The 12056-nt window shown below is 49.3% G+C and overlaps 1 protein-coding gene across 6 annotated transcripts in view; it reads right to left on the minus strand.

Annotated features, from left to right (window-relative positions):
- RPTOR (regulatory associated protein of MTOR complex 1) overlaps positions 1–12056 on the minus strand; it is a 444673-nt gene that overhangs the window by 217183 nt on the left and 215434 nt on the right. For all 6 annotated transcript variants that reach the window (XM_064270591.1, XM_064270592.1, XM_064270594.1 and 3 more), the window contains exon 6: positions 2803–2978. In XM_064270591.1, the coding sequence (XP_064126661.1) occupies positions 2803–2978 (176 nt within the window). The remainder of the gene's footprint in view (positions 1–2802; positions 2979–12056) is intronic.

Here is a 12056-nt window from a genome sequence, read left to right on the forward strand (position 1 = left end):
GCAGAACGTGAAACGCGGGAGTAGACGTTAAAGATACTGCAGAGTGGCAGGATGGTCTGGGGAGAAAACTGGATTTGGAGGCAAGAAACAGACCTCGTCTCATGTGAGTCCTGCCAGAGAGGCAGGGTTCTCAGTGCAGGTTCTACCTGCTGGAACACCACGTCCTTCTCCTCAGCTATATGCACAAGTGCCCTGAGCTTCTATAAAGAATGGTGGTATTAAAAAAACAGAAGCATGATTTTTCATTTTTTTTTACTGTTAAGAATAAATCAAAAGATTATACTTCTGGGAGGCCTTATTCTACCTGATTTTAGAACCTATTCTACCGCCACAGTAGTCAAAACAGCCTGGTACTGGTAGAACAACAGATACATGGACCAATGGAACAGAATTGAGAATCCAGACAAAAATCCATCCACATATGAGCCGCTGATATTTGACAAAGGCCCCAAAACAGTTAAATGGGGAAAGACAGTCTTTTTTAACAAACGGTGCTGGCAGAACTGGATATCCATCTGCAAAAAAAGGAAACAAGACCCATACCTCACTCCATGCACAAAAACTAACTCAAAATGGATCAAAGACCTAAATATAAAATCTAAAACGATAAAGATCATGGAAGAAAAAATAGGGACAACGTTAGGAGCCCTAATACACGGCACAGACACTATACAAAACATTACTAACAATGCAGAAAAAAAAACTGGATAACTGGGAGCTCCAAAAAATCAAACACCTATGCTCATCCAAAGACTTCACCAAAAGTGTAAAAAGACTACCTACAGATTGGGGAAAAGTTTTTAGATATGACATTTCCAATCAGCACCTGATCTCTAAAATCTACACGATGCTGCAAAAACTCAACTGCAAAAAGACAAATAACCCAATTAAAAAATGGGCAAAAGATATGAACAGACACTTCACTAAAGAAGACATTCAGGTAGCTAACAGATACATGAGGAAATGCTCACCATCATTTGCCATTAGAGAAACGCAAATCAAAACTACAATGAGACTTCATCTCACTCCAACAAGGCTGGCATTAATCCAAAAAACACAAAACAATAAATGTTGGAGAGGGTGTGGAGAGACTGGAACACTTATACGCTACTGGTGGGAATGTAAAATGGTACAACCACTTTGAAAATCAATTTGGCACTTCCTTAAAAAGACAGAAATAGAACTACCATATGATCCAGCAATCCTACTCCTTGGGATACATCCTAGAGAAGTAAGAGCCTTTACACGAACAGATATATGCACACCCATGTTCACTGCAGCACTGTTTACAATAGCAAAAAGATGGAAGCAACCAAGGTGCCCATCAATGGATGAATGGATAAATAAATTATGGTATATTCACACAATGGAATACTACTCATCGAAAAAGAACAGTGATGAATCTGTGAAACATTTCATAACATGGAGGAACCTGGAAGGCATTATGCTGAGTGAAATTTGTCAGTTACAAAAGGACAAATACTGTATAAGACAACTATTATAAGAACTCAAATAGTTTAAACAGAGAAGAAAATATTCTTTGATGGTTATGAGAAGGGGGAGGGAGGAAGGGTGGGAGAGGAGTATTCACTACTTAGTGATGGGAAAGATAACACACAATACAGGTGAGGTCAGCACGACTGGACTAAACCAAAAGAAAAGAAGTTTCCTGAATAAACTGAATGCTTCGAAGGCCATGGTTTCAGGAGACATCTAAGTCAATTGGCATAACAAAATCTATTAAGAAAACATTCTGCATTCCATCTTGGAGAGAGGAGTCTGGGGTCTTAAACGCTAGCAAGCGGCCATCTATGATGCATCAATTGGTCTCAACCCACCTGGATCAAGGGAGGATGAAGAACACCAATAGCCCAAGAGACAGAAAGGGAAACATAAACCAGAGACTACATCAGCCTGAGACCAGAGGAGCTAGATGGTGCCTGGCTACAACCAATGACTGCCCTGACAGGGAACACAGCAGAGAACCCCTGAGGGAGCAGGAGAGCAGTGGGATGCAGACCCCAAATTCTCATAAAAAGACCAGACTTAATGGTCTGACTGAGACTAGAGGAATCCCGGCGGTCATGGCCCCCAGACCTTCTTTTGGCCCAGGGCAGGAACCATTCCCAAAACCAACTCTTCAGACAGGGATTGGACTGGGCAATGGGTTGGAGAGGGATGCTGGTGAGGAGTGAGCTTCTTGGATCAGGTGGACACTTGAGACTACGTTGGCATCTCCTGCCTGGAGGGGAGATGAGAGGGTGGAGGGGGTTAGAAGCTGGTGAAATGGACATGAAAAGAGAGAGTGGAGGGAAGGAGTGGGCTGCCTCATTAGGGGGAGACCAATTGGGAGTGTGTAGCAAGGCATATGTAAGTTTTTGTGTGAGAGACTGACTTGATTTGTAAACTTTCACTTAAAGCACAATAAAAATTTAAAAAAAAATTTGAATAAAAAAAGATTATACTTCAACTCAAGCAAGAAATGACTTTTTTCATGATCACCTTGTTTTCAAAAGAAAGCTTGATTGACAGTATGACCACTCTTGGTACTAAGGACGACCCAAAGAATTAACAAAGATTTGGGGGGTGTTAGTGGAATCCACAAAGCCACCAACGGCACACGTACCGACTAAGCGGAATCTAGGCCTGTAGCCCTCAAAGTGAGAGCCCAGGCATCACTGGGGACCCCGGGTGACACAGGGGAGGCAGGGCCAGTGTCCCGGGAAGTCCCACAGAACCCATGGTCCAGGATCACCGTGGAAAGAAAGCCCGGGTCCTCAGTGGACGCAGTGGGGCACTCACCAGCGCAGGGCGATCTTGATGGGCGTGGTGAGGCAGGACGTGAAGAGGTCGGCTGGCAGGTCAGGGATCATGGGCAGCAGCTCGGCGGCCTCGCAGGCAGCCAGCTGGATGCAGTTCTTCATCGATGGCGGCAAGGGCATCTGGGCGAGTGGGTGGTTTGGGTTAATGGCTGCGACCTATGGGGAGAACATTCCGGAAGAAAGAGTGACTTGTGTGTCTCACAAATTTGGAAAGCGAGCTGCAAATGTTGTCAACGCAGGAGGAAAAAGTATGTTGGATAAGGCTTAAAGTTTTGGGTTTTCACTACAAGGTCCTTGTGAGCGGCAGCGCTTCTGAACTCGCTCCCCTCCAGGAGAATGACCCCAAGGCCTGAACGCACCCGCCTTGGTCCTGAGCCCTGGACAGCAGGGTAAGGCTCTGCCTGGGCCGAGTGTGTGTCCCTCTTTTAGGACTGCAGCAGTGCTGCGTGTATCTCCTCCAGGTCCTGTGTGGATTCCTTTTACACACTCTGCTGTTCATTTTACACACTCAGTCTTTACTCCGCCCAAATGGTATCTCAGTACATTTAGTGACAAGGAATGATGTTCAGGGTTACATGAAGTGAAGGCCACCAACGGAACAGCGGGCTTCACAACCGTGAGCAAGCGTGCCTACTGACCCATCACGCGGCCGAACGACAGCAAAGCATGCAGAGAGCACACGGCGCTAAGTGGGCATCGAGAGCGGTCTCGTTTTCCTGTACGTTGACCTGATTGCTTTAGATGCTCTACGAACAGATGTGTGTTGACTGTGTGACCAAGGAGAAGGCCTTTTTGTTTTTAGAAAACTTGGCCTTTCTACAAAGTGAGGGTGGTGGTACCTGCTCGATTCACATTTCCATGAGATCCTGGCAGTGTGCTGAAGGCCCCGGCCTTGACCCCCAAGTAGCAGCTCTGCTTTGCATACATGGGGTCGCCGCTCAGAATGGACTCGATGGCACCTGACAACAAGGTAGTGACAAGAAGCTAGCTGCACGTGAGGGTGCGGGAAGGAAGGTTCCCAGCTAAGTGCTGTTCACTGTGAGAATGCAAACAGATGCTCATTTCTGATGGGACAGAATCTAATTAAGAGCGTCAATCTTTTAGAATGATACAATGCATTCAAAGTTTAAAAAAAAGACAGTGTCTGATACACAGCTTTAAAATGCTGTTATGAATAATCATGTAGTCCAACTTTACCAAAAAAAAAAAAAAAACCACACACGCCACAAAACCCAGCATTATTGAATAAAACACAGGATCTTTATAGAACAAAATATACTTACTCCGGCACCGGACATTTGGACACCCCTCCTGCATATGCTGCATTTACGTGACAGTTTGGTAATCTACAACAGGTTTGCCGTCATTTTGAGAAATAATGAGGTTCACAAGAATTTATGGCACTCAGGCCAGCAGAATTTAATAGGTATAATGCACCGGGGACTGTGTGTACAGCGCTCTGCCTGCTCCTGAAATAACTCTAAGGAGCAACATGTCAGGGCCAGCTTCAACGAGTATCGTGAGTCCAGGTAGGGAGATGAACAGCCTGCTCAGGAGGTGTCTGCTCGGGATGTGCCCTGTCAGGAGGTGCCCCGTCAGGAGGTGCCCTGTTAGGTGGTACCTGCTCGGGAGGTGCCCTGTCAGGAGCTGCCCTGTCAGGAGGTGCCCTGTCAGGTGGTACCTGCTCAGGAGGTGACTGCTCAGGAGGTGCCCTGTCAGGAGGTTCCCCGTCAGGAGGTGCCCTGTCAGGTGGTACCTGCTCAGGAGGTGACTGCTCAGGAGGTGCCCCGTCAGGAGGTGCCCCGTCAGGAGGTGCCCTGTCAGGTGGTACCTGCTCAGGAGGTGACTAATCAGGAGGTGCCCTGTCAGGAGGTGCCCCGTCAGGAGGTGCCCTGTCAGGTGGTACCTGCTCAGGAGGTGACTGCTCAGGAGGTGCCCTGTCAGGTGGTACCTGCTCAGGAGGTGCCCTGTCAGGAGGTGCCCTGTCAGGAGATGCCCTGTCAGGAGGTGTCCTCTCAGGAGGTGCCCTGTCAGGAGGTGCCCTCTCAGGAGGTGCCCTGTCAGGAGGTGTCCTCTCAGGAGGTGCTCTGTCAGCAGGTGCCTACTCAGGCAGTGCCCTATCAGGAGGTGCTTGCTCAGGTGGCCACCACAGGGCAGTGGTGCCCATCAGAGATGCACACAGGGTGCCAGTGCACTGAAGAACAGCTGGCTCCAGCCCTGCAAACTCCAGCTTCCACTGCACCTCCTTGGTGCTCTAAAGGCTGATTGTCCCAAACACCAGTTGCTGTGAAGTTGATTCCAACTCATGGCGAACCTATGTGTGTGAGAGCAGAACTGTGCTCCACGGGGTTTTCAACGACTATTTTTTCATAGATTGCCAGGCCTTTCTTCTGAGGCACCTGATTCTACCAAGGGGACATGCCTGCAGAATAGCAGCACATGAAGACACGGGAGTAGACGAACCCTGAAGAACACACCACAGACTATGGGGGTGGGGAGCACTTTCTGTTGTTTAGTTCCCCTGATTTATGATGCTGGAGTGTAGCATTCAGATAAGGAAAAAAAAACAAAACGTACAGAGAGACTATGCTGCACAGGTGCAAACGGACTGCACAGCCCCTCTCACTGCTCATCGAGAGAACATCCGTTATTTGCCTGTAATGAAAAGCCAGGCACCTTGGAGCCCCAACTTAATCCAGCCCATCTCGGTGAGGGAGCTGGAACAACACAGCTCCATCTCAATCTTGTAAAATGAAGTCTAATGACTAGGGCCCCAAAGCCCCTCCTGTGACACTGTCCTAGTTATCATGCCTCTCGGCACCCAGGATCATGGGACCGAGCGCTCACGGCCTTTAAATTAGTGTTTACTTCAGTGATTCCTTGGGCTACAAATGCCACAGGGGGAGGACTGCCTTTCTCTATACGCCGACCACACAAAGCTCCACAAAGAGCAGGTACTGGATATCTCAGTGACGATGAACACAGAGGAGGAAGCGACGAGTCAGAAGGTTCGGTTTTCCATCATCGTCAGCTACAAATTTGTCTCAGGACGTGACAAGAGCGTTCATGGGCCTCTGGCTTTGCTCCTCACTAATGAGTCCTCCTGTTTATATAATTCTCACTAGAATTCAGCTCTTTCATGCACAGGAGCTCATTTGCCTTTTACAACATCCTTATGAGGTAAGTTTTATCTCTGCTTTTCAACAACTTGTACAATGAGAAATCAGAGGCCCCATGGAAGAATGGGAGGAAGCAGAGACCCCACAGAAAAATGGGACTACCCAGAGCGCCTCAGCCAGAGTGAAGGTCAAAGGCATGGCTAATCCTGACTGCAGGCTGCGTTTCACTCCCACTACCCCCTCTGGACTCCTCTGAATCTGAGCTTTGCAGGGGCACTTTCTGCCCAGTACTCGTAGCACTTTTCACAGGCTTTAAACACACACCCACCCACCCCCTCATCTGTTAGTTTGCCATACTGTGGTGGACTGCATGCTGCTATGATGCGGGGTGGAGACCCGTCCTGTGTACTTTGGACATGTTATCAGGAGGGAGCAGTCCCTGGAGAAAGTCATCATGCTTGGTAGAGGGTCAGTGAAAGAGAGGAAGACCCCTAACAAGACGGACTGACACAGTGGCTGCACCAATGGGCTTGAGCGTAACAAGGATTATGAGGATGGCGCAGGACCAGACAGCATTTCGTTCTGTTGTAAACACGGTCGCTATGCGTCAGAACCGACTGGAAGGCAACTCAGAATAACCACCACCTGATGCTGAAAGCTGTGCCACCAGTATATCAAATGCCACCATAATCGCTCATGGTGAACAGTTTTCAACAGAGCTTACAGACTCAGGTGGACTAGGAAGAAAGGCCTGGTGATCTACCTCCAAAAACCAGCCGATGAAGATGGACCACAATAGAATATAGTCTGACTTGCTTGCTTTGGGAGCCCTGGGGGTGTAGTGGTTGAGAGCTAGGGCTGCTAACCAAAAGGTCGGTAGTTCAAATCCGTCAGGCACTCCTTGGAAATCCTGTGGGACAGTTCTGCTCTGTCCTTTAGGGCTGCTAATGAACTGGAATTGACTCGACAGCAATGGGCTTTTTTGGTTTTTGCTTGCTTTGGACACGTCATCAAGAGGGATCAATCGCTGGAGGAGGACATAGTATTTGGTGAAGTTGAGGGCCAGTGGGGGCGAGGGGTCCCTCAGTGAGATGGTCTAGCACAGCAGCCCCAACAATAGACTTGAAAATGTTGGTGATGGTGAGAATGACGCAGGACTGGTAGCCTTTTGTTCTGCTGTATGTGGGGTCGCCGTGTGTCGGTATGGACTGACGGCAGCCATCTACTACCGCTCTCAATCCATGCGGGCTGTGTCCGGTCAGTACACATCTAACGTATCGGTCATACTAGGCCGTGTGTTGCCATCATTACTGCTGATAAAACCTCTCTTTTACGTAAAAAAGTCCTCACACGGAAGATATTAATCAGTGTGAATTTTATTAACAGCCCATTCTGCCACAGGGACATTAGACACAGGCTAGAGATCCAATTCTACTAGACTTCATAAGAACTAAGATTTAGATGTTTTAATAAAAGCTGCAACTTGGGTTTTTTTGAATGCAGGGAGAAGGGGAGGCAAAACCTCCTCTGAAATCAGCTCCTCTGCTCTCCTGGATGAGCCCAAACAGCATCAGCTGAGCGACACGCTCCACACAGGAAATGAGTCTCCAGGTGTGACTGATGCAACAGCCCTGCTAGGATGGGGGAGGGGCCCGGATACCATCCTGCTGGGGACTTGTCAGGCCTGAGTCACGAACGGAGCCCCGCGAGGTGACCGCCAGGCAGGGGTGCTTCACACTGCGGCAGCTGCCAGGCTTGTAAGTAAATGCTTACACCATGTGCAGTCTGGAAGCACGCTCTCGCACCCCGGAGGAGGGGCGAAAGGGAGCAGAGACAAGGCATCGGAGCTTGTGTCAGGCTTCAGGAAACTGGGGTACCCGTCAGTGCAATAGAGTGTACTGCCTAAATTGTAAATTGACTCCTTTTGCAATGTCTGTCTGAGACTAATGGTAGACCTGTCAGCTTGTCACACTGTGATGGCCTGCGTGTTGCTGTGATGCTGGAAGCTATGCCACTGGTATTCCAAATACCAACAGTGTCACCCGCGGTGGACAGGCTTCAGTGGAGCTTCCAGACTAAGACAGGCTAGGAAGGAAGACCTGGGGATCTACTCCTGAAATTCAGCCAGTGAAAATGCTATGGATCACAAAAGAACACTGTCCGATACGGTGCTGGAAGATGAGCCCCTAGGCTGGAAGATGCTGAAAACGCACGCTGGCCGCAACAATGGACCCAGGCGCGCCGATGATGGCAGAGACGGCGTAGCGCCGGGCAGCATTTTGTTCTGTTGTGCGTGGAGTTGCAAATCAGTTCTGTGATCGGAGCCGACTTGACAGCAGCTATCGACGATAACAAAATTATTTTAGGAAGCATCACACCACTTGGCACAGAAGCATAAGAATGGGTGGTAGGTGATTTAAAAAAAGAAACAATCTTAATTGGGAAGAAGTGGCCGTTTCTGCAAATCCTGGACTGGCCTGACTGACACTCCTGTTTTTCCTTCAGAGGACGGCACCTTTAGTAGCGGAGACGGTGGTGCGGCTGGCTCACTTTAACTTCTTGTTCTCGGCCCCAACACTGAGGTTACCTTCTGAGCCAAGTCAGCTTGAGAACACAGGGCTCCACGGAGGGCTGGTGGGCGAGACAACTCTGCACCTGCACACTCCCTCGCCCCCTCTGCGGCTCGGGGCCCAGTCCAGGAAAGCACCTGGCAGGTAGGAGGCGCTCCGTGGATGCCCAGCGAAGGGATCAGACGGAGACGCAAAAGTGTCTTCACCTCAAATACGACTGAACTTCCCCAATTCAAAGTGGGCATCAATAGAAACCCAACTATTCAGTAATGCTAGTCCTGGTGGGCAGACAGGAGGAGGCATTAACTCCAGTTGCAGGTTAATCCAAAGTCCGGCCCCTCGCCTGAAAGAACCCCACTTGCTAGCAGGGTACCTGCCCGTGATGTCGGCCTTAACCTCTTCCTTCCCAGCACACCCCTGGGTGATGGAAAGTGCACAAGAGCTATGTTTCAGGGACAATACAAATCAGCAACATTTGTTTAAAAAACATCCTGACACTTGAGCCAAAGTATTCCAATGATGAATCCCTATTTTTCAAGCTTGTTAACCCAGGAATACAAAATATCTATTTTAAGGGATGAGTTGTTTCCCGTACATTGTTTCATTTTGTATTTATCTAAGACATGGACCCTGTCATGGGAATTACTCTTGTAAACTGCATGTAAGGCTAAGTACGCGACTCGCAGGCTTGTAGAAGGCACAGCACACCAGTGAGGAACTCCTGGGGACCCACCCTCCTTCCTGAAGAGCAAGCCTGAGCTGTGCTCACCCGGAGAGGGGCTCTTCCTGGGGAATCTGGACTCAAACGCCAGGAAAATATTCACCTTAAAAGCTCACCAGAGTCTTCTGGAGGAGCAGGGAGGATGCAGAGCAGTCTTCAGATGTCATCTTGGCAGTTAGGTCCAAAACAGCCACCTGCTGCACCTCCCACAGGGGCGGGGGATGAGGAGTCGGAGGACTCAGGAGGGGCCGGCCAGGCTGGGCAGCTGCCTGTGTGTGCATCGTGGTTTCAGAACTCCGAGCAGCTGGCGGGGTGGGGGAACTTGCAGTTCTCCCCATCTGCCTGAGCGTGCCACACAGGCCTGCTTCTGCTCCTCGCTCAGACACACGAGGCAGCCGTCCAGAGCGGTGAACCAAAACATCAGACCAGGTGCCGACGAGTCAATTCAATTCTGACTCGGGCGACCCAATGTGTGGCAGAGTAGAGTTGCGCTCCATAGGGTTTTTCAACAGCTGTGATCTTTCCGCAGTAGACTGCCAGGCCTTTCTTCCATGGCCCCTCTGGGTGGACTCAAATCGCTAACCTTTTGGTTAGCAGCCAAGTGCCTGAAAGCACTATAAAAACCCCAAACAAGTTCAGAGTAGTCTTGAACTAGTTTCTTTCTGAAAATAACATCTACTTGGTAATAATCCCCATTCTGCCTTAAAGCAGCTTTTAGTCTCGATTCAACAGCACCTATTACAATGGGCATCTTTTGCAAAGTTCAAAGACAGACTGAGATCTGCAGATGGATCAGCGTATTTCTTATCCAACTCACCTCCCAGATGCCAGGTGACAGATGCGGCTCCAAGACCAGCAGAGTGGAGGTGGTGAAATGAGTAACCCTGCATCTAGCCATCACCAAACAACAAAAACAACCGGCACCTTGAGCTGGGAGCTGAGACCCAGGCCGAGACAGCAGAAGACATTAGCCCTGTTGGAGGGAGATTCTAACAGTGTCCAGAAGCCCTCAATGTTGCCCCTCGAAAGCCAGCTGAGGAAGCAACAGTTTGTCACAATTATCCTGAGAGTTTACCCAAACGAACAGTCCATTATTTTAATGCCATTTTGCTGCGTGCAACTCAACAGCTTCTAAAATGCTCTAAAATCGTTCCACAACTCAGTAAAGATGTTTAATTAGAAATTATAACCAAATTCCACTTCCCAACTACTCAATCAACAACTGAGGAAAGAAGATACTTAAAAATCCTGCAACCCCATGTATTATCAAGAAGTGGCTGATGGATTATTATTATTATTTTGCCTTTAAATTCTCACTCCACCACAGCTTACAAGCTGCTGCAGGGTGGAGAAGTGGTTGTTCACTACTGTTTCCCAGAATAGTACCTAAACACAGCATTAACAGGTGATCTCCGGAAAACTCGGGCTAAGTGACACAAAACCCTGGTTTTATAAACCGCTAGGATGTCTCCAGCTATCAAGCAGTGCTGCAAACACTCTCAGAAACAAGTCCCCACTCTGACAGTGAAGCATCAGCATCTGTGACATGGGAGGCCCCAACCTCACGGGGTGACGCCAACGAGGGGCTGCCCCTGTCCCAGGCACAGGGCCATGAACTGGTGACCCCAGGCCCGGGAGAGATGGCCTCTGCCCCCAAGGTGGTCTACACCTAGAGAGGATGAGAGCCCCTGACAGATGGTTTCCGCGTGCAGAGCAATGCCATGGGCAAACGTAACGCGGGCTCTCTAAGGTTTCCATCAGATGGAGGAAGAAGCTGGGGGGTCGAGGACGGCTGTGGGAGGTCATCTCCACCCCAAACGTTAAACCTTCACCTGCACCAAGAAAGGTGGGAGAAGCGTTTCAAGGGAAAGGGAAACCAGGAGCAAAGAATGGAAAACAATTTCACATATAGAACTCCAGGCAGTTTCCTCACTGCATTTAGCATTAATTGGCCTCAGAGTTCAATCAGTACTTGTAAATGCATCTAAATTGGCTCAGGACGTGGAGTTCATAGAAAGAATCCGTAAGACAAAGCAGTATTTCAAATTCAGACACCACCATTGTAATCCGAAGTGTCGGTCCACTTTCTAATGAGTACTTACTGTTAACGATACAGGCACAATTACATTCCACGCTCTTTGGCAAAATCAGAGAAGACAATTTCTGATGGTCTATTTCAGGCTAAGAAAACAGACACTAAATCACTACTGCCATGTACGGGAAAGGCAGACGTGGGCTCAGCCTGCCAGAGTGCCTCTTCTCTCCACAGGGTGCTGGCTCCCTGCACGGGAAAAGCATGTTAAGACTCCAGGAGCTCCAAGTCCCCCTCACACGGAACCCACTGAAGCCCAGAACCAGCTGAAGGCTGAGTCCTCTTCCTACCACCGCCACCTGCAGCAATGGTTTGGTACCAAAAGGTCATTTCTGCAAAATCCTGGCAGCGCCCAAGCATCCCTCATGTGGCACTGGATCCTCAAAGGGAACTGTGGGAGGGACAGCAGTCTGCTGTGAGCTCCCCGAGCCGTGCACTCCTGAGGGTCTGCTGCCTCACCTACCCCGACCTGGAACCACTACTGTCCCTGTGGTTGGCTGCCTCCTCGATGTGCACGAGTCTGCGGCACCACGGAGGGGTTAGCATCAGCCGGGGGAGGGAGGCTGGAGCCGCTCTGCCTCTGGTGGCAGCAGGTGTGTGTGCCTCTGTGTGTGCATGAGTGTGTGCGTTAGCATGTATGAATGTGTGTGTGAGAGTGTAGATGAGTGTGTGTATGTGTGTGAGTGTGTGTGTGAGCATATGTGTGTGTAAGTGTGTGTATGTGTGAGAGTG

The sequence above is a fragment of the Loxodonta africana genome, chromosome 18, assembly GCF_030014295.1.
Source record: "Loxodonta africana isolate mLoxAfr1 chromosome 18, mLoxAfr1.hap2, whole genome shotgun sequence".
NCBI classification, from domain to species: Eukaryota; Metazoa; Chordata; class Mammalia; order Proboscidea; family Elephantidae; genus Loxodonta; species Loxodonta africana.